General features: G+C 49.9%; 1 protein-coding gene across 4 annotated transcripts in view; it reads right to left on the reverse strand.

Moving 5' to 3' along the window:
- Nucleotides 1-27,637, reverse strand: part of WSCD2 (WSC domain containing 2) — a 112,366-nt gene that overhangs the window by 16,118 nt on the left and 68,611 nt on the right. For 3 of the 4 annotated variants that reach the window (XM_070475456.1, XM_070475457.1, XM_070475458.1), the window contains 4 exons: nucleotides 23,724-23,838; nucleotides 19,035-19,219; nucleotides 3,966-4,087; nucleotides 426-600 (listed from right to left, as the gene is read on the reverse strand). In XM_070475456.1, coding sequence (XP_070331557.1) covers nucleotides 426-600; nucleotides 3,966-4,087; nucleotides 19,035-19,219; nucleotides 23,724-23,838 — 597 coding nt within the window. The remainder of the gene's footprint in view (nucleotides 1-425; nucleotides 601-3,965; nucleotides 4,088-19,034; nucleotides 19,220-23,723; nucleotides 23,839-27,637) is intronic. The other variant, XM_070475459.1, reaches the window with a different exon arrangement.

Below are 27,637 nucleotides of genomic sequence, written 5' to 3' on the forward strand. Positions count from 1 at the left end.
TACAGCTTCATTTTACAGATGGAGAAATTGAGGCCCAGAAAGGGGAAATGACTTGCCCAGGATCATGTGAGTAATCTAGTTGGAGGTCTGTGTTGAAGACCCAAGTCTCCCACTCCCAGCTCAGATGCCTTCTCGCTCAATCTCTCTGCCCCCTTTACAGGAAGAGGCACCAAGGGGTTCCTCAGTGTGAGGGCTGGAGAGGAAGGTCTCCAGAACCATCCCCCTTGCCGAGGGCGGCTCCCTATGCTGCCCCTCCAGGATCTCTAAGCCTGAAGCCTGGCCACGCTCGCTAGCCCTGCCTCTGCCCTCTGTCCCCTAGCCTGTATGGCTCTCTTGCTGACAGGCTGGCTGGAGCACCTCTGGGTGGGAGGCAGCCCCTGGGAGAGCTTCTGGGGGCCTGCTGCGTGGGGCGGGGGCGGGCTCACCTTGGACCTGCGTCTGGTACACGATGAAGTAGCTGGGGGTCCCGCAGCTCTCGAACTCCTCCGCGCTGCACTTCTGGGCACAGAGCTGCTCGTCCTCTCTCTCGTGGAGGGGAAACCGTGTGGTGGGGAAGCCACAGTGGCAGGCGGTGCCCGCAAGAGCTGCCAGCGGGTACTCCTGGGGATGACGTGAGAGAGGAAGGGAAGAAAGTCACTGACTCCCCGGGCAGCCTGGACTCCGGATGCAAACAGGATTTGCACTCCAACCACCACCTTCTCCATCACTCTCCCTGGCTCGAGGGTGCCCAAGCTTCACTGGGAAGATTCTGTCCTGTCTGTCTCTTGTACTGTTATATTTTCTAGCTCTTTTGAGCTATAACTGACAGATAAAAATTGCATTTATTTAAGGTGTATGACTTGATGTTTTGATATATGCCTACATTGTGAAATAATCGCCACAACGAAGCTAATTAACACACCCATCACCTCACATAGATTTACTTTTTGTTTTCCCAGCTGGTGCGAGTGGTAAAGAATCCTCCTGCCAACGCAGGAGCAGACGTGGGTTCGATCCCTGGGTTGCGAAGGTCCCCTAGAGGAGGAAATGGCAAGCTGCTCCAATATTCTCCCCTGAAAAAATCCCATGGACAGAGGAGCCCCGAGGGCTGCAGTCCACAGGGCCGCGAAGAGTCGGACATGACTGAACACGTGTGCACGAGCACGCACAGGCAGTATTTATTTGTTTCCTTTTGAAACACAAACTTCAAGTCACCCTTTGAGACTCAGATTTCAAGGGGAACTTTTTTTTATCACCCCCAAAAGTAGCACTGGTTGAGAAGTAGCATTTTCATACCTTTTCATGCTGTAGACCCTAATACTATAAAACAAAACCATGTGATTAAATTCTAACTAGGCACTCTGCCTGCCAAGAACTCGAACCTGGGGTCAACTCCGTTTTTCCTGCAAAAGGGAGATTAGTGTAGTGGAGAGGGCTGTTGAAGCCACTGCAGCCCTGAGAAGCCGCTTTCTCCTGGAGGACCTGAAAGAAAACTGAAAAAGGAAAAATTTTCTCATGGCCATGCATTACACTCCAGTCAATCCTCCGGGTCTGACCATGGTATGAAGCCCATGCTTTGGGAAAAGCTGTCTGAAACTGTTCTTTTAAGCCAAAGAGGATGTCGTTACCCATGTGTAACCACCGTCTTGCTGGGAGTTGTGGTTCAGTCGCTAAGTCGAGTCTGACCCCTTGGTGAGAGGCTGCTAATTGCTTTAATTGCTCTTTGGAAGAGCTAAGTGGAGCAGGCTGGACCTGAGATTTAGAGGGCAACGGACTGTCCTTTGTCCAATTTGCTCAGACCCACGGAGCCGAATTCTCCCTGGTAGCTGGTCCAGGAATAATCTGCTAACAAACCAGGGTCACGCCTCTGGGCCTGGATCTGGTGAGCTTGGCCATGGTAGGTTTGGTTTCTTTCTCAGATACTGAATCTGAGCTACAGCACCTAGCCTAAGATCAGAGAGATGCTGCTGGGGGCAGGTGGCTGAGCCTGGGCCGTGATGGAGGCTGTTTTCTAGCCTGTGACACATACTGAAGCCTCCTCTGACCCGCTAAGTCTCAGACCCGTCACCACTTGGCACAAGCGGCTTTGGACCCCTGTCCACCTAATCCCCTCCAGTTTTCTCCTGTGGCCCCTCTAAGGAGATGAGGGGAAAATAGAAGAGGGAGGCTTGCAGCAGGGCCTTCCTGTACCCCACAGACCCCACAACCTGCCCACGCCTTCCCTTCCCTACAGTTCTGTCAGCAGGACGCTCTCCACACTGGTTTGCCTTGTGACCTCACCGTCTCCTGTTCGTCCCTCACCTCCAGCTGATCTGTAGTTCCCCTCGGGCCCTCAGGACAGATGGGTGTCCACCTGGAGGGGAGGCCATGGGAGGGGGATTCCTGCCCAAGAAAGAAAGCGGGACCAAAAGATGGTCAAACCTTCTTTAATCTTATGAACAGCACCCCTGACCTTCCAGGATGCCTCCAGGGAGCAGAGCAAGCACTCAGGAAATGCTTGGTGACCTGAAGTTACCTGGCTGCCCTGAATGGCTCCTGGACCTTGAAGAGTTCCTGCAAGCCTCTCTCTGGGGGTCTCTGACTTGCGTGCATGCTAAGTCGTTTCAGTAGTGTCTGACTCTTTGTGACCCTATGGACCATAGCCCGCCAGGCTCCTCTGTTCATGGGATTCTCCAGGCAAGAATACTGGAGTGGGTTGCCAAACCCTCCTCCAGGGGATCTTCCCAACTCAAGGACTGAACCTGCATCTCTTATGTCTCCTGCATTGGCAGGTGGGTTCTTTACCACTAGCGCACCTAGGAAGCCCATGGAGTCTCCAGGGGAGCTCAGAAGTCAAGACCATAGATTTGGTGTCAGAACCCATTCTGCCACTTGCTTATGCTGTGAGCTTGGGAAGTGACTTCTGACCTGTCTGAGCCTTGGTTTTATCATCTGTGAAATGGGAATGAAAATTCCCAGTTCCTAGCCTTGTTGTGGGAGGTAAACTGTGTGACCCACGGGACAGAGGGGTGCATGGAGGGGCTCAGTAAGTGCGGTCTCTACGATGTTGCTGCCTCTTGATCTTTCAGAAAGGTGCTTCATGAATTAGGAGCCTTAATGAAAGAAACAGCCAAGCAGGATGACTCAGAACAGGTGGGAGCATTCAGGAGTTGGGGTGTGGGCTGAGCACCCAGGAGGAGCCACAAAGCAGCCCCCAGCCAGTGCCAGCATCACTGAAGATAAAGACCACATCTTGTTGAATTTGCACTCCCAGCATTGAGCACAAGGGCCTGGCACAAAGGAGGTTCTCATCAAATATTAGCTGAGAGGATGAATGAGATGGGTAACCACTTTCTTGTAGTGGGGAACGGGGGTTTCTCCTGTTGACCCTCGTATAATTAACTCACCTTGAATGAAGGAGGGAGTTTCTCAGATATCACTGGATGCCAGTGATGAGCTTAGCTCTGTGCTGGGTATCAAGAGTGGTCACAAAATGTTTCAGGCATAGCCTCTACTCTTGTGGAGTTCCCTGTCTGATTTGGGAAGAAGGATAAACAGTCAGCCACCCATCAGGGATCTCAGGCTGAGAAAGGACCATCCAGTTGGATCATCCAGTCCAACTGCTATCCAGTACCCGAAGTTCTGGATGCCACACCTGCCCTGCCTCTGTTTGCATACCTCCAGTGATGGGGAACTCACTTTTGTCCAAAGTGGGATTGTCCTGGGCTTTACCTGGCAATCCTCGATGCCTGCTTCTAGGCCCAGTTCACATGCTACCTTCACTCCTGAGCAATCCTCACTAATAGAACAAACACACTTCCTTGGAGGGAAAGAAACGGACCCTGCATGGCTCCCAGCCTTTGGATCCAAGTTCCCTCCTGCGTCACACGTCACAGTCATAACCTTCCTCAGAGCTGTCAGGTGGCTGCTCCCCCAGCCAAGCATCTCACTTCTCCAGCTGCCCCGCACCGCCCTCCCTGGAATTCCGTGCGCGGAAGCAGGCTCACCTTCTCTGTGCAGAGGTCCACACACTTGTCCACGGACATGTTGGGCATGGCAGCCGTCACAGGCAAGGCCAGGGAGAGGTTGTCAGGCCTGCGGAAGCAGCCTCGGAAGACTGCACTTCCGTCTGGAGAGCCAAGGGGAAAAGGAACAGTCAGATGCAGGCTGGGAGAACCACCTTCTGAAGGACGCACTGATGAACTGACGCCCAGCGGAGGCAAGGACACATGGTGGAGATTCGTGAGCTAGAAAATTCCAAGAATGTCTTCAACCCTAGCATCTCTGTCCACCACCCAGGTTGCTGAGATGTTCTTGCTGGGCCATACAATCCCGTTTTCTTTGCCACCATTCCTACATCTCACTTTTGCATCCTTGGTGGTGGCAACTTAGATGCCATGGAGGATTTTCGTGATCTCAGGAGAGCGTTAGGCATTTGAGATGGAGGGAAGCCAAAGGGTCCAGGGTTCTCCTGCTCCTTCTTCCAGCAACGGGGTGCTTCGCCCCCTCATCCTGGGCTTTAGGGGAGACACTCCGCACCTCAAGAGTGTCTGCCCCATGCAGTGCTACAAGAGGCTGATTTACCGGAGAGATTCCCTTTAATTCCCTAATCTGGAAGCATCCCAGCTACACAGTAGAATATTTGGAGGCCATTGCTACTTCTTTAATGAAAGTCATCCTCAAAACAATACTCAGCTGTTATGTTCAGCTGGGTTTTACCTGAAGCACATCCTGAGACAGTGTTTTATTGAGGGCGTGCTCTCAGGAGAATGGTGGGAGGGAAGCGGGCAGAGGAGAGGAGCTAAGTAAGCATGTGACCTTGGCTGGGTACCACCTTCAGAGGAATCACAGGGTTGGTTCCACTTTAAGGAAAAGGGTGTGACCCTGGCCTTGTCTGCCCACCCCTCCTCAATGTCTGTCATTTGGGAAGCTGTTGGGTCAAGGATCATTTTTCAGGCAAGGGGACAGATGTGAGCCACTGGTGGTAAACAGGATTTGGGTGAATACCTTTTGCATCCACTACAGATGTACATAAAGATTTATCAGTAAGGATGCTCATTGCAGAAATGATTTAAATTAACACATGAAAGGTGAAAACAACCTCAGTGTCCAACAATGAAGTTTTGGACAAATAATGTATGGAATGATGACACAGTGGGATTCTATGCCCCATACAAAATAATGAGGTTAAAGGCTACTTTATAGAGAGTTTCATCTCTCTAAAGATGTATTCAAGATAGGATGCCAAATAAAAACTGAAAAGATGACATTCCACCTATTATAAAATGTCAATTGTGTACACAAATTATCTCTCAATATAAATCTCTAGAGGGTTATCTCTGAATGCTAGGTGTGATGGTTAAGTTTTGTGTCAACTTGTGAGGCTATGGCGCCCAGTTGTTTGGTCAGACACTGTTCTAGGTGTTGTTGAGAAAGTTTTTCATAGATGGATTAATATCTATAGTTAGCTGACTTTAAGGACACTTTCCCTCTGAAATGTGGTGAGCTGCATCCATTCAGTTGAAAGAATGAGAGAGAGAGAGAAAAAAAGAGGTCTTCCAAAAGAAGTAATTCAGCTTCTGGATGTCAGGCCTGCCAACCTCCACAATTTCATGAACCACTTCCTTAAGTCAATCTCTTAATTTATACATTTCCACATATCCTGCTGGTTCTGTTTCTCTGGAGAACTCTGACTGACAGGATTGGATTATAGACAATTTTTGTTTTCACCTTTTTTTTCTGTAAACCTCTTTCCCAACCTTTTGACAGTGCACATTTATTTTTTAATATAATAAAGACAAATTTTAACAACTAAAAGTGGCCCCTGTCAAATTTATCGAAAGGCTTATGGATGCCCATTTTAAATTGGGTTCCATGGTTCTCAAATTTGAATACATTTTTCTAGAAGCACAGCTTTCACAGAAAACAAAGGAGACTGTGGACGAGTGAACCAAAGCCCGGGGCAGCAGTAGGAGCCTGCTGGTGAGTGTCTGCTTTGTGCAGGTGACTACGATGTGTCATCCACCCTTCCGGGAACTTTGCAAATGCCATCTCATCCTACCTTCCTGAGACCTCTGCAGGGCCCATAGCAAACTCTCATGTGACAAATGAGAGAGACAGGACTTAGAAAGGGAGGTTGTATGACAGTATTGAAGACCCACTGTCAGCAAAAACATGCTGAGGATTATCTCAGAAACATGATGCTAACCCTTGGGGCAAGTGAAGCAAGCTGCAAAAATTGTATATCTCCCTCTATGTCTGTATCTGGGTCTATCTACTGGTAAGCAACCCCCCAACTACCACCAACCCCCGCCTTTTTTTTTTTTTTTTTTTTTAGCATACCTATATTTAAGTGCAGAGAAAAAGATATGAAATTACTCCTCGGGCAGAAGGATGGTGGAGGAGGGGGAGGAAGTCTAGGAATGAAAATTTTAAATCTCAGCTGTCAAAGGCACCCTAGTGATTATCCCTACCACCTGGCACCCTGGAGCCTGAAGTTGTTCATGGTGGAGGGAAATCTAGCAAGCTGAGACGACATCTGGAATTGGGTTAAATGACTATTATCCGGAGCATGCTGCAGACTTCTGCTATCCAGCGCCATCTCCTCCACTTCCCCACCTCTCACTCTGGGCTGGGGAGAAGCGATGGTGGTGGGTGTTGTGGTCCGGGCCTCCGTTTCCCCACATATAAATGATAAGGAGGAGGTTAGACTATGCAGATTCTCTTCTGTACAGGATGGCCCTCCACCCTCCAAATGAAGAATCATCACACCCCCAAAAGCCACTGGTGTCCATGGTCTCCCATCCCATGGCCCGGGGTGCACAGAGGTGAAGCCCCATTTCATCAGTCACCCCAAGGAAGTTTTAATGACGCTCAGAGAATGTGCCATACAAGACAAGGATGGGCAGGAGAGTCAGGTGTTTGAGCAAAAGTGAAAGTGAAAGTCCATGGAATTCTCCAGGCCAGAATACTGGAGTGGGTAGCCTTTCCCTTCTCCAGGGGATCTTCCCAACCCAGGGATCAAACCCAGGTCTCCCGCGTTGCGGGCAGATTCTTAACCAGCTGAGCCACAAGGGAAGCCCGTTTGAGCTGAAGCTTTACAGCAATGAGATGGGAGGCCAGAAGTGGTGTGCGCAAACCTTCATTTAACCAAACAACTCAGCTGGATGCCAGCTCAGGTGCCAGGACAAAGAGATGCTGGCCTTGCTCTCAGAAATAAGGGGGCTCCCCTTCTCTCTTTAGACTCTACTGGTGTTTACTGAGCCTCCACAGATGCCAGGCTCCTGGCTGGGCGCTTTGGATCCATTGAATCTTCACAGTAGCCACGAGCAGTAGCTGCTATGGCTGGTTCAAGGAGGCACTCTGGCTTCCAGGATCCCAAAATTGCTAAGGACAGAGTGAAATCAAAGCCAGGTTGCTCGGTCTCCCAATTCTATGCTTCTTCCAATAATAATAACGCTACTATGATGCTTAGATGCTGATGCTTGCTCTCTCAGTCATGTCTGACTCTTTTGTGACCTCATGGACTGTAGCCCACCAGGCCCCTCTGTCCATGGAATCTTCCAGGCAAGAAGACTGCAGTGGGTTGCCATTTCTTCCCCAGGGGATCTTCCTGGCCCAGGGATTGAACTTGCATTTCCTGGGTCTCCTGCATTGGAAGGTGGATTCTTTACCCTTGTGCCACCTGGGAAGCCCCTTTAGATAGTTATAGTCACACCAACATGCTATTAGCTGGGAACTAGGCTGAATATGGAAAAGGCAATGGCAACCCACTTCAGTACTCTTGCCTGGAAAATCCCAGGGACCGCGGAGCCTGGTGGGCGGCCGTCTATGGGGTTGCACAGAGTCGGACACGACTGAATCGACTTAGCAGCAGCAGCAGGCTGAATACATGTGACCTCGTTGAACACTTGCATCGCCCTGGAAGTATAAGGAGCCCCATTTTTAAGACAGGGAAACTCAAGTCTCAGAGGACTGAAACCAATTGATACAAGTCACCCAGATTATGAGCAGAGCTAAGACTGGCATCTAAGTCTGAGATCTTTCCACTTTTGATGGTCTTATCAAATACTCTTCATGTACCAGGCACTGTGTAAACACTCGATACACTTTATCCTCCTAATGACAAAGCAGGTCTCACTCTCCCCATTAAACAGAAGGGGAAACAGGCTCAGAGGGGCAAGTGATTCCCTAAGGCCACACAGCTGACACGTATCTGGATACCAGTCTGGGAACATCTGAGCTCTGAGTCCCTACACTCTGAGCTCTCCCGCTCTAAGAAACCAGCCCCAGACCCTGTTTGAACATTTCCAAAACACTGTGACGTATATTCACTCCCCTTTGACCTCTAACCATTCACAAAGTCAAGGCTGTCACTCTGGGGTCTCTTGACATTGGAGTTTGATTCTTTGTGAAAAGTAAAAGTGTTAGTTGCTCAGTCATGTCCAACTCTTTTCGACCTCCACGGACTGTAGCCCATCAGGCTCCTCTGTCCATGGGATTCTCCAGGCAAGAATACTGGAGTTAAAAAAAAAAATACTGGAGTAGGTAGCTATTCCCTTCTCTAGGGGATCTTCCTGACCCAGGGATCAAACTCAGGTCTCCTGCATTGCAGGCAGATTCTTTACCACCTGAGCCCCCAAGGAAGAGGCAGGCAAAAGTCTGTGAATCTATCTCCTTAGAGGAAGTAGAATTCCTACCCTGGCATCTCCCAGGTGGTCCTTTCCTGCCTTCCTGGATGCAGGGAGGCCAGACTGCAAGCTGGGAAGAAGGAAGACTCTGTAAGCCCAGCACAGCCCAGACAGGTCTCCCTTTGACATTTAAGCATCTGCTAATGAGTCCTGAACCTTCCAGCTTAGAAAGCGGAGCTGAACTGAATGCCCTGAATACCAAGTGAGGTGAAGTTTTCTGAGGCCTTCAAGGGCCAGAGAGGGATCAGCAGCTGCTGTTGCGGGTCTCTCTGGTCAAGGTGTCCACTGGGGTGGGGGTGGGGAGGTGCACAGTTTTGGGAGGTTAGTTCTAGGAGCTGTTAGCTTGCCGGATGTGGGGGTGTTCCTACAGTCCTGCCCATTCTGCTTTTAGAGGGAAGCCATGTGGATTCACAGAGAACCTTGTGATGTCCTGTGGGAAGGCTGGAATCCCAGGAGTCTGGGGAACTCTTTGGAGGGCACCTCTCTCTGCAGGTTGCTCTCCATTATGGCTTGGTGATCAGAACACTGAAACTATGCAAGGTGGCCAAGAGGCTGAATCGTCCTTCTAGCCTCATTTCTTCCATCTGTATAATGGGTCAGGGCTTCCCTGGTGGATCAAATGGTAAAGAATCAGCCTAGAATGTAGGAGACCCATGTTTGATTCCTGGGTTGGGAAGATCCCCTGGGAAAGGGAATGGCTACCTGCTCCAGTATTCTTGCCTGGAGAATCCATGGATACAGGAGCCTGGCAGGCTACAGTCCATGGGGTCATGACGAGTCGGACACAACTGAGTGACTAACACATTCAGAACGGGTCACTGGTTCTCCCTACTGCTGGCAAGAGGCTCTCTTGTCTCTTATATCTGAAAACACAAGAGAAGTGACCAGCCTGGATCCCTTAAATTTCCTAACACTCTCTGATGATATAAAGAATTTTGGACTTCCACAGCACTAGGTGGATGCCTTCCTGTTTGCAAAAGGTCTCTCATGCCCAGCAGAAAGGGTACTGGTTTTAAACTCAGACAGACCTGGGTCAGTACCTTACTTAGCTGTGTGTCCTTGGCTTGAGCCTTGGTTTCCTCATCTGTACTCAGGAACCATTATCTCTCCTGCACAGTTGGGATGGAGGTGGATACAGTGGCATCTACAGGGCCTGAGACCTACCAGGATTAACGCAATGTCTCTTCCTGCTCCTTCTCCATCACTTGATCATGATTAAAAGGTGGCCAGACCCTACACAGGGGACGCTATCAGTGCCCCATTAATACAGTCCTGGAACTCCCATCCCACTCACCATACAGGCTGCCAGTGACGTCCAGTGACGTCACACACCTAGGGTGTGTGAAGAATGGACTACGCTTCCAGGGAGTTAATCTCCCTCGGAGCCACCCTCAGCTGATGATGGGCGAACTTTGGAGGATATTTATTTGGAGGATGCAGTATTTAACTGCAGCTTCCTGCCCCTCTGATGGGACATCTTTGAAGAACTCTCTCCACTGCCTTCCTAACACTACTTCCTCAGTAGTGACCTGCTTTGTAAAGGGTCTGTGTTGACTCCTTCCCTTCCCTGTCTTATGTCTTCACTCCCCTGGAGGTCCATTGTGGGGTCATTGTTCAAATAAGCCTTGTCTCGGGGAATCCAACTTAAAGTATTTTGGATCTCTGTGCATTCTTAATTCCCAAGGGGAATCCTGCAGGAAGTTCAGAGCTGCTGCTCTTCACAGCCTGGAATCTGTGAGAATGGCGCCCCCTGGAGTTGTGCAGTGCAGTTCCTGGACAGTAGCAGCAGCCCTGAGTAATGTCTTCCTAATGAGCAACCTTGCTGAAGGAAAGCAACAAAGGAAAATAATAACAGCTGTTCACTGCATGTCGTTGATGCCAAGTATGTCACACATGTGTGTGTGTGTGTGTGTATTGCTCGGTCATGTCCGACTGCTTGCAACCCCACAGACTGCAGCCCACCAGGCTCCTCTGTCCGTGAGATTCTGCAGGCAAGAATACTGGAGTGCGTAGTTCTTCCCTTCTCCAGGGAATCTTCCTGACGCAGGGATCGAACCGAGGTCTCCTGCATCGCAGGCAGATTCTTTACCGTCCAAGCCGCCAGGGAAGCCCCAGTGTTGCTCATGTTACCTCAGTTAATCCTCCAAACAACCTACGCAGTAGATGATGCTATTATCCTGTTTTGCAGCTGGAGATCCTGTGACGTAACAAGATTTGACGGGTATTGCCGCTCACACAGCTAGTGGGGCACAGGGTTGGGATCTGGCTCCAGTCTTACTTGACGTCACATCCTAGGTTCCCACCTCTCTGCTATTCTGCAGGAAGCCTGTCAAATTCCAACCTGGTTGGGCTCCAGAGACCCCGTGCCAGCCACCTGAATTTCCCAGAAACCCTCTCAGGCTCCACAGGAGGGGTCCAAGGATCATAAAAAGCCTGTGCCCCACATTCTGATAATGTCAGCTCTCCTTTGCCAAGCCAGCTGGGATGGTGCGTGACCTCGGCAGCTTGGGGTTTTTTTACTAGCAAGAGGCGAGCAGAGCAACTGTTCATCAGCTCTCTTGACTGGGGACAGCGCAAGTCTCTCTGAAGTCCATCATCTCTTTGTTCTGGGGCTTCACAAAAATGAGCGAAATGCCACCAGGCATCAGCTTAAAGGCAGACGAGGAAGAGTTCTCCTTGGTTTGAAAGAGGCCACCACCCCCCCAGGGTAATTAGGCCAAGCTCTACTGCATTAAAGATGCTGGCGAGGAGGAAAGGCAGTGAGCTGGGAGCTGTAAATGGCTACCTATAATCAGAGGGAGATTGAATTACACAAAGAGCCTAACTGTCCGAAGAGAATTCAAAACCAGCTATTTTTAGGCATCACCAAAGGCTCCTGTGAGCTGTTGGAAATTCAAATAACTTGAGCTGGGTGCTGCTCGGAGTGAATTGAGGAGTTTTTATTTTAGGAAGGAAGGTGCATCACCACTACTCCAAACCGGCAGTGTGTTTTCTCGATTCTATCTCACGTGGCTGACATAGCAAGCAATCTTTCAGGGTTGGAACTGTGCCCATTTTACAGATGAGGCACATGGGGCTCAGAGAGAATGAGTGGCATGGCCAAAGTCAAAATAGCAAGTCAGTGAAAGAGCCGGGATAGAAACAATGTGTGCCTGATCTTGAAACCTACATCCAGAGTCTTCTGTGGTGGTCCAGTGGCTAAGACTCCATGTTCCCAATGCAGGGGGCCCAGGTTCAATCCCTGGATGGGGAAGTAGATCCTGAATGCTGCAGCTAAGACCTAGCACAGCCAAGTAGATAAATGCAAAAGACCCTATGTCCATTGCTCCCATTGCCTTCCTGGAGTTTGGTTTCAGGAGGAGTGTAAACTACACTTCCCCCACCACGATACAGAAGGAGAACAATTTTCTAGCTATCATGCCTTGACTGTACATGGCAGAACTCATGAAGACCCATTTGAATTATAAAATTCAGGGATCCCCGGCGTATATCAAGGGAAAGGAGAGGCCCCCAGACCTGGCAAAGAAGGAGCTAGACATAGTCCCTCCCTTCATCCAGTGTGACTTTCCATGGTCATCTGAGGCTAGATGGAGAAGTAGCTAAAAAGAGTATAGTGAGATAAAGGACAGGCATTGCACCGAATTTCCCTTCTATCATTTCAGAGACAAAAAATCGCTAGAACTAAGCTGGAGAGGGTGTGGAGAAAAGGGAACGCTCTTACACTGTTGGTGGGAATGCAAACTAGTACAGCCACTATGGAGAACAGTGTGGAGATTCCTTAAAAGACTGGAAATAGAACTGCCATATGACCCAGCAATCCCACTCCTGGGCATACACACCGAGGAAACCAGATCTGAAAGAGACACGTGCACCCCAATGTTCATCGCAGCACTGTTTATAATTGCCAGGACACGGAAGCAACCTAGATGCCCATCAGCAGACAAATGGATAAGGAAGCTGTGATACATATACACCATGGAATATTACTCAGTCATTAAAAAGAATTCATTTGAATCAGTTCTAATGAGATGGATGAAACTGGAGCCCATTATACAGAGTGAAGTAAGCCAGAAAGATAAAGACCAATACAGTATACTAACACATATATATGGAATTTAGAAAGATGGTAACGATAACCCTATATGCAAAACAGAAAAAGAGACACAGATGTACAGAACAGACTTTTAGACTCTGTGGGAGAAGGCGAGGGTGGGATGTTCAGAGAGAACAGCATTGAAACAAGTATACTATCAAGGGTGAAACAGATCACCAGCCCAGGTTGGATGCATGAGATGGGTGCTCAGGGCTGGTGCACTGGGAAGACCCAGAGGGATGGGATGGAGAGGGAGGTGGGGAGGGGGATTGGGATGGGAATACATGTAAACCCATGGCTGATTCATGTCAATGTATGGCAAAAACCACTATAATACTGTAAAGTAATTAGCCTCCAACAAATAAAAATAAATAGAAAAAAAAAGAACACAATAAAAAAAATTGCTAGAATTAAGAACAGTACACAAGAACAGTATACAATTTATACCATGTAAATTGCAAACCATAAGTCAAGATCTATTTTTTCAGTGATAACATAAGCTTCACAGAGCTTTCCCCATGGCTCAGTGGTAAAGAATCCGCCTGCAACGCAGGAGCCACAGGAGATGTGGGTTTGATCCCTGGGTCAGAAAGATTCCCTGGAGGAGGGCATGGCAACCCATTCCAGTGTTCTTGCCTGGAGAATTCCATGGACAGAGGGCTCTGGCGGGCTACAGTCCATGGAGCCGCAAAGAGTCAGACATGATTGAAAGACTAAGCACCCAGGCATGAGACTCTTATTACACCAGGTGATCTTAACAGTGTGTGTGTCTGTGTGTGTGGCAGGGGGGGTGGGGGGGGGGAGGAGAGCAAGAGACAGAGACAGAGAGACAGAGACAACAGGGACAGGACAATGTTCATATTACCCAGCCACTCTGAACATTAACCAAAAGGAGGTCTGGCTAATAGTGGCTGATGACATACGCAGCCCAATTCTTGTTATCTAGCTCAGCATCACTCACCAGAATGTTCTAATGGCTGCAGCTTTCCCTCTAAATACACATAACTTTAAGGTCATCTCTTCTTATGGTCAAAGTCACCATCCAAATAATGTAAGTACCGGCATAAAGAGAATCAGTAGTCACAAAGAGTCAGATGTACCGGCATAAAGAGAATCAGTAGTCACAAAGAGTCGGATGTGACTGAAGCAACTTAGCATGCACACACAATGTAAGCTTCATAATACTTTCATAAAAGATAGAAAAAAAAAAATAGGGAAAAGGGCTGAGTCCTGGGAGAGGCTGGTCTGCAGTCATGGGAGCTTTGTTGTTATCTAGTCAGTAAATTGTGTCTGAATGTTTTGTGACCCCAAGGACTATAGCGTGCCAGGCTCCTCTGTTCATGAGATTCCCCAGGCAAGTATGCTGGAGGGGGTTGCCATTTCCTTCTCCAGGGGATCTTCCCTACCCAGGGATCAAGCCTGCATTGGCAGGTGGATTCTTGACCACTGAGCCACCATAAAGCCCACGGGGGTTTTAGGCAGCGCCGAAGGATGGTCAGCACCATGGACAGCCACCCATGCCCCCCCCCCCCCCAACACACACACATATAAATGCATTCTGTGATTCTAGTGAACCTTGCAAAGCGAGTCTTACAAGAATGTTTTTCAGGCAAATGGAATTTCTTGCAACATCCTATAAAGTCATAATATTCTCAAATCACCAGCAGGTCTCTGCCCCTGGGAGGAGAAGCTGCACTTGCTGACACATTCAGCACACCTCTGTGAAAAATGTAATCCAACCAAGAAGGAAGTCCATTTCTCGGTCCTTTTGTAACAAGGGCAAAGAGTCCCCGTGCCCAAAAGTCTGTGTCAAGGAAGAATAGCAGGGTTCCTGCAGACATTTGCTCTGCCAACCTTTTAATGCTCTCGCTACTGTAGGAGCATTCCATCACCTCGGAGACACAGAGGCTGGCTCCCCACATGAGGCTGGCTCCCCACACAAGGCTGACACCCCATGCAAGGCCAACACCCCACCAGAGGGGTGCTCAGGAGACAGTAAGCCTCCTTTGGATCTTCACAATCATTAAGAGTTCTGTGCCACTGCCCAGGGAAACACAATTAGGACATAGTGTTAATACAAACTAATGACTCTACAAATGGAATCTGGTTTCCACCAAACCTGTTTCCTGGAGCGTTTGCTCATTGCCCTGCCTAAAGTAATACATGCCATGTCATGTGCTGGTGGAAGGCCTCCCTTCCTAACTTATTTGTGCATAAATCAGATCTCAGGAATGGGAAACCGAGCATGTCACTGAGCCATAGCAAACACCCTGGATATTCTGTGCTGTGTAGAGACAGGACGCAGGGCAGAAGGAGAGATTAGGGGTCAGGGGAGAAAGGAGGTAGGTCAGACCGAGGAGCACTCCTCCCAAGGGAGGGGCAACGGGGTCCAGAATCCAACACAAGAGGTCAGGGTGCTTGTAGCACTATATCGCATTGGCACCCAAACTAGGAGTCAGAGAGCTGGGTTCCAGCCTAAGTTCAGCCCCTAACAAGCACTGTGGCCTTGAAAACATCAGGCCTGCCCATTGTCCACTAAAATTAACTCTTGGCTTTTGCACTCTGTTCCTTCTGCCCCGATTTCTCCCCCACCCTTTGGCAATGTGTCTCGAGTCTGAATATCCTCCTCTTTCACACCAGGCAAAATCCTGTGCATCTTTCAAGGCCCTAACCAGTCAGCCTTCTTCTGTGGAGCCGCCCCCAGGGCTGTTCAATCTGGCCACTTGTGCTATTTAGGCCTCAGTTTCTAAAGCTGCAAAATGGAACATCAGCAAGGAAGGTGCTTCTAATGGGTCATTCAAAAATAACCATTGCTGATCCCGGATTTTTGCTCTCAGCTGGATATGTGACTCTTCCTTTCACCTGGAAATATTAGAATGAGACTCGGCTCAAACGTTGCTCTCTGGGCTCCCATATATACGTCATCACCGCCTCACCCACTTGAGCAGACCCCACCGGTCTTGGGTCTGCCCATCCACTGGACAGTGACCTCCTTGAGAGCAGGACTACGCTTGGCTCCCCATTCTCCTCTCCAAGCCTAAGCCACAGAGGAGCTCACCAAAGGTTGTGGTTCAACGAACAATCCTCATGCTCTCTCCCAATACCGTGTTGCCAACTGGGAGCCCGCGAGGAATTCCAACTTGACCAACCATCTGTCTCCTTATCCAAGCCACCTCCATGCTCATCTCAGACACAGTAGCCTTGAGGTTAGCAAGGCTTAGATTCCCTTCTGTAGTCTCCCGATGGGGGCGCCCAAGCTTCCAACCTTGCACAGCGACCATTCAGAGCAACTGGGGTGGACTTAGACTCCAGGACTCCTCTCTCGGTAGAAATGAATGGGTTCCCCATCTTGAATGTAAATGGAGCAGATGGAACAGAGTCCCACAGCGGAGGTGGGCAAGCCGAGGGGCACAGCAGCATCCCAGCAGCCTCAGGGGTCTCTCCCCAGCAACCACCCAGTCAGCCTCCCCACTGCTACCAGGGCAAAACACACCCAACTGTAAGAGAATCTCATGGTCTGTGTGTGTTGAGGCTTTTACATTTCAGGTAATGGAAACAAAAAACCTCTGATGGTCCATGAGACTGCTATTGATTGGGCTTCTTAACTGGCTCAGTGGTTAGAGGAATCCGCCTGCCAAGGCAGGAGATGCACGAATGTTGGGCTCAATCCCTGGGTTGGGAAGATCCCCTGGAGAAGGAAATGGCAACCCACTCCAGTATTCTTGCATGGAGAATTCCATGGACAGAGGAGCCTGGCGGGCTACAGCCCATGGGGTTACAAAGAGCCAGACATGACCGAGAGACTAAGCACCCGTGCGTGAGACTGCTGTCACACCAGGTGATCTTAACAGTGTGTGTGTCTGCGTGTGTGTGGGTGGGGGGGAGAGCAAGAGACAGAGACAGAGAGACAGGACAATGTTCATATTACCCAGCCCTCTGAACATTAACCAAAAGGAGGTCTGGCTGAGAGCGGCTGCTGACATACACAGTCCAATTCTTGTTATCTAGCTCAGCATCATTCACCAGAATGTTCCAGTAGCTGCAGCTTTCCTTCTAAATACACATCACTTTAAGGTCATCTCTTCTTATGGTCAGAGTCGCCATCCAAATAACGTAAATACTGGCATAAAGAGAATCAGTAGTGGATTCCCCTGGTGGTCCAGTGGTAAAGAATCTGCCTGCCAATGTAGGGGACATGGGTTCGATCCTTGGCCTGCGGGAAGATTCCACATGCCACGGAGCAACTAAGCCCGTGTGTCACAACGCCTGAGCTCTCCTTCTGGAGCCTTCGAGCCACCACTACTGAGGCTGTGTGCCCTAGAATCTGTGCTCCGAAACAAGAGTGGCCACGGCGGTGAGAAATCCATGCACTGCAACAGAGAGCAGCTGCCGCTCACCGCAGCTGGAGAAAATCCGCGTGTGGCAAGGAAGACCCAGCACAGCCAAAAATAAACACATAAATGAAATGAAAGAAGTCAGTATTGGGGATGATAAATCTGCCATCAAATCAAAACCTCACTATCCTAATGGTCAAACCAGAAACTCGCTGTGCAGACACTATCCAGCCTGGATTTCACACACCCTCCGTGTCCTCTGCCAGCCAGGCCCTCAGACCTGGGTGAACTGAGGCAATGATGGAGAGGGAGATGGTACCTCCGTTTCTAGAAATCAGCTGCTTTGCAAATTGGCGGCTCACTTGACCCCGCTGCAGAGCAAAGTGTGCACAGAGCTTCAAAAACATGGGGCTTGGAAAACAGAACACATTACTGAGCAAACCAGCAATGAAACTTATCAACAATGACATTCACACGGAAGAGGCCTTTCGCTGCGTGCACACAGGTGTTAATTTCTGCCAGGTCCACCTGAGTGCGCAGGCCTACATTCTGGGCGGACCTTGTCAGCTTCACTGAGGTCTAAGACCTTATTACTCAAGGTATGGTCCATGGACCAGCAGCCTACCATCACCTAGGACCTCCTTGGAAATGCAGAATCTCACCTGCTGAATCAGAGTCTGCATTTTAACAAGATCTCCCTGGGATTCCCCGGCACGTTCAAATTTGAGATTTGTAGTTCTGGATTCCTGTTCCCAACGCAGGACCTCATCAGAAGAGTACCCAGGACAAACCTCATCCCTCTGTCTTTCCTCAAGGTCATTAGCCCTGCTTACAGGTCTGAACATCAGCTCTGAGGTCACAAGGCTGTGTGATCTTGGGCAGGCTTACTTAAATTCATTAAGCCCCAGTTTCCTCACTGTAAAATGGAGATGATTAACCATGGCAACTGCCTGAAAAGTCTGTAGGGAAAGGAAACAAAATCAGGCTTGCAATGGACTTAGCACAGCCGATGCTTGAGAAACAAATATTAACCGCTACTAAACAGCCAAAGAAAGATCAGTGGGACAATATCCACAGCAGAGGGGGTGGCTACTGTCCTCACCTAATCACACCCTTCCCTCCCTCAGTCTGAAAACTGGAGAGTTTTTCTAATACGACCAAAACATTGGCAAGTGAGGGATAAACTGTCTCTGCATGCATGCGTGCTAAGTCGCTTCAGTTGTGTTCAACTCTTTGCGACCACGTGGACTGTAGCCCACCAGGCTCCTCTGTCCACAGGATTCTCCAGGCAAGAACACTGGAGTGGGTTGCCATGCCCTCCTCCAGGGGATCTTCCTGACCCAGGGATCGAACCCTTGCCTCTTACATTTCCTGCATTGGCAGGCCAGTTCTTTACCACTAGTGCAATCTGGAAATTGTCTCTATGGGAGCATTAAAGGCATAAGCTATGGGACTTCCCTGGCAGTCCAGTGGTTAACCCCACGCTTCAGGACAGGCGGCCTGGGTTCAATCCCCAGTCAGGGAACGAAAATCCCACGTGCTACATGGCACAGCCAAAAGAGAAAAATTAACAGATAAGCTCTAGAGCTGGTTTAAATCTTCTGCTGCTTGGGTGACACCAAGCCTCAGTCTCCTCATCCGTAAAGTGGCAGTGGGTGAATAACTGCGATTTCAGGGGTCACGGCGAGGATCAGGTGTGCTCTTCCAAAGAAGGCACTTTGAAAACGACGGAGCGTTTGCTGTTGTTACTGTCATCGTCACCATCGTTAGGGACAGCCTGCTTTCAGCCAATCAGGGAGGACAGGCCAGGTCAGGCTCTCGGTGTCTGAGACGAGGGCTTCGGCTGGCGGCGAGGCTGGCGGCGAGGCTGGGGCAGGGTGGGAGGAAGCCCGAGGGTTCAGGAGGGGTGGGGGGCGCAGGCGGGCGAGGGGCGGGGAGGGGAGGGGCCGACTCACGTACACCTGCGGGCGGACTCTTGGGCCAGCTGCAGCCGGTAGACGGACAGGCGGTTGGCTCCCCCGCACACGCTGCCCCGCTCGCCCTTGCAGTCCATGTCACACTCCGCCTCGCTCACGTTTGCCGCCTGGATCTTGTGGCCGCAGTAGCACTCGGCGCCGAACTCCAGCCCAGCGTACAGGTAACCCCTGGGGGAGGCTGCTGTCAGGCCAGGGTGCCTGCCACCATGGAGACCCCCAAGGAGGGCAGGGAGCCATGGCCAGTGAGGAGGCCCCAGGTGATGGGTCAGCTCTGGGGACTAGGAGGTCCCGGAGGGAGACGGGGATGCAGATGCTGAAGGTGGGATGACAGAGAGACTCCCAGTGGGGAGAGAGGAGACCTTAGTGGATAGGAGACCCATCCACAGTGGAGAGCGGGTAGACAAGAGGCTTCAGGAGATGGGGAGACCCTAAGGAAAGGAGGAAACTGGGGTGGAGGGGGGAAAACGAGGAAGGCTGTGGGGTCAGGGAGACCTAAGGAGATCTGGGGGACAGGGATGCTCCAAGGGACATCGAGATCGAGACTAAGGAGACCCTGAGAAGGTCGTGGAGGCTGAGGAGTCTGAAAGTCTCGCAGGTGCAATGGGCAAGAAGCCAAGAAGGATTACAGGGAGTTCCTGGAGGGGGGCAGGCAGGGAGACTCCGGAGGAAACGAGACCCCAGGGAGACCACTGGCGTCCATCCCTGCCTGAGGTCTCACACCCCCTCTACACTTGGCCGCACAGACACACCACGTCACAGTCACACCCACCCACATACACCTTCAGCACCTTAGACACACACCACACCCTTCTGGCCCTGTGGTCCCTCTGCCCTCCCTGTCTTCCCTGTCCACAGCCAGGAGCCAATCACATGTGCAGCATCTAGCCCCTTTATTCTGGCAACACCACCCAGGGATGGTACCTCTAGTTCCCCTGAGAGAAGTCTGGCCCAGGAGAAGGGGCAGGGGACTCTCACATCTCTCTGGAAAACCAGGGTCACATATCCAGCCAAGTAAAAAAAACTCCTTTCCTTAAAACAAAACAGAAAGCCAGGCACCGCAAGATTTTTTTTTCTTTTCTTTTTTTTTTCACAGCTATGGAATCATTTCCTAAAAAGGACTCTTGGTAAGGATCCGTCTGTAAACAGATGAAAAGACAATTGCTTGTTCTGGCTCCAGGGGTGGGTATGAAGTGGTGGGGGTGGGGGGGGAGGGGAGTAGGACTACGCCTGCTCAGCCCTCTTGCCCACTGCATTTTCTGAGGCACTTTCCAGAATTGAGAAAGGTTCCTGGGGGCTGGGAGCAGCCTGCAAAATACTGGTCCTGCAAGACGGGACTTATCGGAGGTGTCACTTCATGACTTCCGGGGGCTAGTTGGAGACACAGACCCACCCAGATTCATGTCTCCGAACACCCCAACTACTCGGGGTGGCGTGCAATCATAGGTCACCGGGGCAGATGCAATTGTTGTTCAGTTGTTCAGTCATGTCTGACTTTCTGCAACCCCATGGACTGCAGCATGCCAGGCTTCCCTGTCCATCACTGTCTCCTGGAGTTTGCTCAAACTCATGTCCATTGAGTCATGCCATCCAGCCATCTCATCCTCTATCATCCCCTTCTCCTCCTGCCTTCAATCTTTCGCAGCATCAGGGTCTTTTCCAATGAGTCAGCTCTTCAAATCAGATGGCCAAACTATTGGAGCTTCAGCATTAGTCCTCCCAATGAATACTCAGGGTTGATTTCCTTTAGGACTGCCTGGTTTGATCTCCTTGCAGACACAGTTCAGTTCAGGTGAGTTGCTCAGTTGTGTCCGACTCTTTGTGATCCCATGGACTACAACACACGAGGCTTCCCTGTCCTTCACCAACTCCTGGAGCTTGCTCAAATTCATGTCCATTGAGTCAATGATGCCATCCAACCATCTCATCCTCTGTCATCCCCATCTCCTCCTGCCTTCAATCTTTCCCAGAATCAGGGTCTTTCCCAATGAGTCAGCTCTTCGCATCAGGTGGCCAAAGTATTGGAACTTCAGCTTCAGCATCAGTCCTTTCCATGAATATTCAGGACTGATTTCCTTTAGGATAGACTGGCTGGATTTCCTTGCAGTCCAAGGGACTTTCTAGAGTCTTCTCCAACACCACAGTTCAAAAGCATTAATTCTTCGGCACTCAGCTTTCTTTATAGTCCAACTCTCACATCCATACATGACTCCTGGAAAAACCATAGCTTTGACAAAATGGACTTTTGTTGTCAAATAATGTCTCTGCTTTTTAATATGCTGTCTAAGTTGGTCATAGCTTTTCTTCCAAGGAGCAGGCGTCTTTTAATTTCATGGCTTCAGTCACCATCTGCTGTGATTTTGGAGCCCCCAGATAAATTGCAGATGCAGTAGGAGCAGCTTAAACTATCTGGGCATCTTGGGGCTGGGTCAGCCTCCTTCTTCCACCTCTCTGTCTCTCCGAAGCCTTGGTTCTCAGGTGTCCCTGGGGCCCGTCACATATAACTGGACCCACTGATGGAAGGACCACTACTGGATAGTAGGAGCTTTTAAGGTTTCCCAGCTGGATGTGAAAGTCAGAGCAGCAGTTCTCCAACCATGGTCCCGGGACCAGCAGCATGCAGTATCATCTGGGAACTTGTTAAAAATTCTTGGACTCCACCTCAAACCCAACAAATCGAAAATTGGGGGTGGGGTGGGGCCCAGCAATTTGTTTTAAAAGATCCCAAGTGAGCTTCCCTGATAGCTCAGTTGGTAAAGAATCCACCTGCAATGCAGGAGACCCCGGTTCGATTCAAGGGTCAGGAAGATCCCCTGGAGAAGGGATTCTTGGGCTTCCCTTGTGGCTCAGCTGGTAAAGAACCTGCCTGCAATGTGGGAGACCTGGGTGCGATCCCTGGGTTGGGAGGATTCCCTGGACAAGGGAAAGGCTACCCACTCCAGTATTCTGGCCTAGAGAATCCCATGGACTATATAGTCCATGGGGTCACAAATGTTGGACATGACAGCGACTTTCACATCCCAGTTGATGCTGACATGCGTGTCCTGGAGCTCACAGCTTGGATGCAGAGACAAGCACGTAACTAGAAAAGGGCTGCACAGTGAGATGAGGGTGAGATGGAATAAATCGCAGATGGTGGAAATGCAGGAGGCGCCCAACATGCCTGGGGTGTCAGGAGAGACTTCTCAGGAGGCGACAGCCAAGATTGAGCTTCAGAAGATGAGTCAGATCAACTTGCGTAGTTCAGTTTGGTTCCGCATGTGTTTGTTGGCTGCCCACATGTGCTTCCAGATAGAGCCAGAGGTGAGTCAGCCAAGGCCCTGCCCCCAAGGGGCTCCCCAGCTAGTCGGGGAGACAGAAGCATCAGCAGGCTTGGGCCACAGAATAGCAAGAGCTTACACTTGCTCTCTGCCAGGTGCTGTTCTTAAACATTTGCTTTGCAAATACTAACTCTTCAACCCCCACAAGACCCCTCTGAGGGCATGGCCCCTGCGATTTACCTCTGTCTCCCCACAGTCCAATAGATAACTTAATCAATCAATATCCTAGAGAGCTGGAAGTCTCTCCTAAGCTGGAGGTGGTCCTGAGTTCAGGATTGATGGTGGACTGTTCTGGAAGCTGATTATAAAGCAGACAGTGTTTCCTAATCAGGGAGAGAAGGAAGGGTCCCTTGGCCACCCACTTGCCCATTTCCACTCCAGCCATGCAGCTGAGCTCTTTCAGAGCTCGTGACCTCCAGAGGCAGCAGGCTCGAGTCTGAAGGTCAGCATGTCAGAGGCCTCCCGCAAACCACCATGGGTCCGGGACCCAGGGCACGGGGGAGGAGCAGGTCCGCTCACTGCTCCGAGCCTCCCGGGCAGAGTGCTGGTTCCCAGGCCTGGCCCCAGGGTCCCCACGCACCAGTCCTCTGGGGCCTGTCTACTCTTGAAAAGTCAGCTCCCTCCCCTTAGGGCCTGTTCTCAAGAGAACATCATTTTTTCCTTAGATTGGAAAACATTGCCTGGACAGGTGAGTGTTTCTCCCTGGGCCAGGATCGAATAGTTTCTGCGCTGGGCAAGCACTAAATATCCCTGATTGCAGGCTCCCACCTCAGCTTTCCCACAGGCATCTCACAAGCCTCATGCTCACAGACTCACACTTGCCTGCACGTAAACATCTACTTGTGCACTCACGTAAACACTCACTTGTGCTTTTCCCACAATTCTGGACCCATGCCAACATATCCACACCGACTCCAGCACTCACAGCCACTATTATTTAATTCAGTGTTGGCATTAAGCTCACACACATGTCACCCTGCAGACTGTACACTGTAAACTCACACCTAGGCACAGCCTCACACAACTGCACAGTCACAGATTCCAACAGACCAACTCCCTACTCTTGATCTCCAGTGTCCATGAGACAGGCTCCTCTGTCCATGGGATTTTTCAGGCAAGAGAATGTGCACACACATGCACTCACACACTCACACACACACACTCACACACACACTCTCTCACACACACGCTCACACACACACTCACACACACACACCCTCTTGCATCACCTTCCCTTACAGTGATATGTCCATCCTTCCTCATGCCCTCCCACGGGAAAACAAAAGACCACCACAGGTAGGAAGCTGCGAAGGAAGGGGTCTGGATGCAGGGAGCCTGGGACGCTGGGGCCCTACCGTTCTGCACAGTTGTCCTGGCAACGGAAGACGGTCATCTTTTTGTAGTCGAAAAAGGACACGCCTCGGAGGGCCCGGCTCTGGGTGTCATCCAGGTAGCAGCCGATGTACTTAGCTTTGGGAAGATGAGAAAAGTCAGATCTGGGGTGGTGGGGGAGGGGGACAGAGCTGAAAGGGTTTCAGAAGTGACGAGTCTGCCTCTGGCTATGACCTCTTGGTTCCAATTCCTTCCTCTGAGCAGTCAAGTGGAAACAAGAGAGACTGACACTCGTGTGCATTGGCAGAGCTTGGTCCACGGGGCAGTGCAGTCCCGTGGGTAAGGCTGTGGGCCCTGGAGGTCGACAGAGGGGAGGACGCGACCTTCCACAGCCAGGGGTAAGGTCACACCCCTGGGCCCTACTGATGACAACTGGGCACCCAGCAACCCAAGCTCACCTCACTCCCTAAGCCCCAAGACTCTTATTACGACAGCTCTGAAGAGCTTGACAAGTTGACAGCCTGCTGTCATTTCTGCAAGATGACTTAAGGTTTTATTTATTTTTTCTTGGAAGGAACACTGGACTTGGACATCTTAAGATCCAAGTCACCATCTCACTTTGGTGACATTCCAGTGCATTTAGGCCAGTTAATCTCTCTGAGGCCCAGTTTCCTTCATTGTGGGGATGAAAATATCAGCCCAATGAGGTTAAAATGGACTTATTTGTATAAACATTTCTTCCACAGGGTCTTGCATATAATAGGCACAAACTTAAGGTGAGTGGAATAAGAAACGAGCCATTCACTGTGCTGTTTTAAGTTCTTCACAGTTTTCCCACCTTGTGGGCCAAGGTAAATGCTTTCATCCAGAAGGAATTTTTTTTTTTTAAAGATTCTGTTTGATGTGGATCATTTTTAAAGTCTTTATTGAATTTGTTACAACATGGCTTCTGTTTTATGTTTTGGGTTTTTGGCTGTGAGGCACGTGGGATCTTAGCTTCCAACCAGGGATTGAATTCACACCCACTGCGTTAGAAGGTGAAGTCTTAACCACTAGACCACCATGGGAGGCCCCAAAAAGAAATTTTTAAATTATGTGAAACAAGCATCCAATGATATACCATTCACTTAGTTTTCTCAGATTAGTACATGTGTTCCTATACTTGTTGGCAAATAGTACATGAAGATGGTACTTTACAGTTTATCAAGTCTTTTCCCATGTGTTCGTACAATCATTATTAACTTGGACATGCACTTTGCTAATTGCCTTACACATACTGCCTCATGAATCCTTAGAATGAGCCTGTGAGGGAAGTATTAATATTCCCAGTCAATGTATAAGAGGAAACTGAGGCCCAGAGAGGCTGAGTCACCTGCCCAAGGACACACAGCTTATACCGGTGGGGCTGGGTTTGGACACAGCAGTCTGGCTGCAGAACCCATGTTCTGAACTCTTTGCTTTTTTTTTTTTAAGTTTTTTTTCTGCTGTGGACCATTTTAAAGTCTTCATTGAATTTGTGACAATATTGATTCTGTTTTATGTTTTGGTTTCTGACTGGGAGGCATGTGGGATTTTACAGCTTCTGTCCCCGACTGGGGATCAAACCTGCGTGCCTCGCACTTGAAGGCTAGATCTTAACCACCCCCAGGGAAGTCCCTCTTGCTTCTCTTTGGATCTGGGGACCTTTGCAATGACCCAGGTGCAGTGGCTCTTGGCATGCTGAAACTCTGTTCTTAGGTGATTGAACAGGGGCCCAGAAAGGTGAAGCAAGCTGTCCCAGACCTGAAACTAATTGATGGTAGAATAAAGATTTAAATTTAGGTCTATGGGACCCCAAACCAGTGCTCTTGCATTTGGGAGTCACTGGAGGTGAACCTGAGGACCCAGCCAGCCCTTGGAATTAAACGGCCCTCCTGGAGAATGATTGAGGAAAATGCTACATGCCACCTGATCTCGTTCAGGCCTAGGCTGCTGTCGATTTAAACTGTGGGCTCCTCGCCCCCCCCCCCACTCGTGGTGGAGAACAGGGTCTAGCAGAGGATACTGGCTTGTTAAGGAGCAATTGTGTCCCCTCAATGCCGCCCTGGGAAGTGCAGAATTTGTCAGCCTCGCTGGAGATGTGTCTCAACCCTGATCACCTTGAATTTCTTTCATAAGACAGAGGTGATTTGGTCGACTAAGAACAGTCCATCTTTAAAAGAAACATCGCCTCCCTGGAGCAGGGACATCAGATGGTGACAGCTCTGGGAAAGCCGGCATCTTGTCACTGTGCTTGTTCAACAATGGATGACTCTCCTGTGTCACAGAAGGAAACATGGCCCGGGGAGGTGTGTGCGTGTGTGTGTGTGACGTTTACATCTGGGCTGGGAGAGAGAACTTCCATGGGCCATTGTTGGCAAGTAACCTTAGTTCAGTAGTTCACTAGAGGACAGAGTGTCTAAGGATGGGCAGGAGGAGAAAAAAAAAAAAAGGACGAAGGAGAGGAAAGGAAAGGGAAAGTGAGGGAACTGTTGTTTATTTTGGCAGAATGAGGTCAGTGTCATCAGATTAAAAGCTGTATGTGTGAAAGACAGAGAATGTGCATTGAGTACCTACTATGCACCATGCCTCATTTAAAAAAATTCAGTCCTCACACCCTTCTTATTAACCCATCTTATAGATGAAGAGACTGATCCTAATGACTGTTGTATCTGTCTGTCTTAGAAGTGAATCTTTGTATTTGGCCTACGGTATATGCTTTCTGACTGGTCCCCACTCATGTTACTACATCTTACCTGTTTCTAAGTAGAATTCGAAACTATACAATCTGCCTGTGTGCCCAGTGCTTCGAAACATCTCCAAATCTTAAAATTTAAGCTCAGATCTGTCCTCCAGCCGTTGTACATTTGGGGAGGCTTTGCTTCCATGTGGCCCACAGGCTTCAGGATCACAAGGTACCACACTGGGTCCTGACAGAGAGGAGTGCTCATGACCCAGAAATGCTGGGCTTGGAGCTGGATGTACTATGACCATGGGTGGTCTCGCCAGAGGGTGAGGGTAGGTGCATTCTACTATAGGGGGGATTGTGGATTGTGTTAGATGAGAGTTTTGCAATCAGATTAATAGGAGTGTGAGCACATGTCCACACACATCCACTGTAGGGTGAGTGGGTGGACTGTCATGGTACTCTTTGAGCCTTCAGAGCAGCCTACCCTCGTATTTTTCTGTGCATGCTCAGTCACGTCCCACTCTTTGCAGCCCCCGTGGACTGTAGCCCGCCTGCCAGGCTCCTCTGTCCATGGGATTTACCAGGCAAGACTACTGGAGTGTGTTGCCATTTCCTTGTCCAGGGGACCTTCCTGAGCCAGAGATAGAACCTGCGCCTCCTTCATTGGTAGGCAGATTTGTACCACTAGTGCCACCTGGGAAGCCCTTACCAGCTCTGATCTTGGGGAGACACTGACCCTGGAAAAGCCAATCATATTGTACCTGCCACCAGCCAGTGATTGATGGCTCCGGGGAAGGACACGTGACCTATTCTTTGGATTCTTATAGATTAAAGCTGGGAGAAAGAGATTTGTCTCCCTTGGGTTGTGACACTGGTATTCTTTAAGTCCAGAGCCACCAACAGCCAAGACCCCTGGCACAAAGTCAGTCTGTGCAGGAGAACCAAGCTAAGTCAGAAGCAAGCAGAGATGAGAGTTAGGAAGAGAATGGAACAATTCATTCATTTGACAACCTAGCCCCTTCGGTAGTTTGGTGACGAGACACACTACATTTTCTTCTTTGGCTTAAGCTGATTCAAGATGGGTTTTTTGGTCCCTGCCATCAAAGGAGCACTGACTAATATGCTGACTGCCAAGCTAAGCTGCCTGAGTCCACCCAGCTGGGAGAGTCTAGACTGTGTCCCTGTTTAGGCCGCCCTTTCTTGTACACCACACTTAGTCTTGGCTTGGGA

Source organism: Odocoileus virginianus, chromosome 12 (genome assembly GCF_023699985.2).
Source record: "Odocoileus virginianus isolate 20LAN1187 ecotype Illinois chromosome 12, Ovbor_1.2, whole genome shotgun sequence".
In the NCBI taxonomy this organism is placed as follows: Eukaryota; Metazoa; Chordata; class Mammalia; order Artiodactyla; family Cervidae; genus Odocoileus; species Odocoileus virginianus.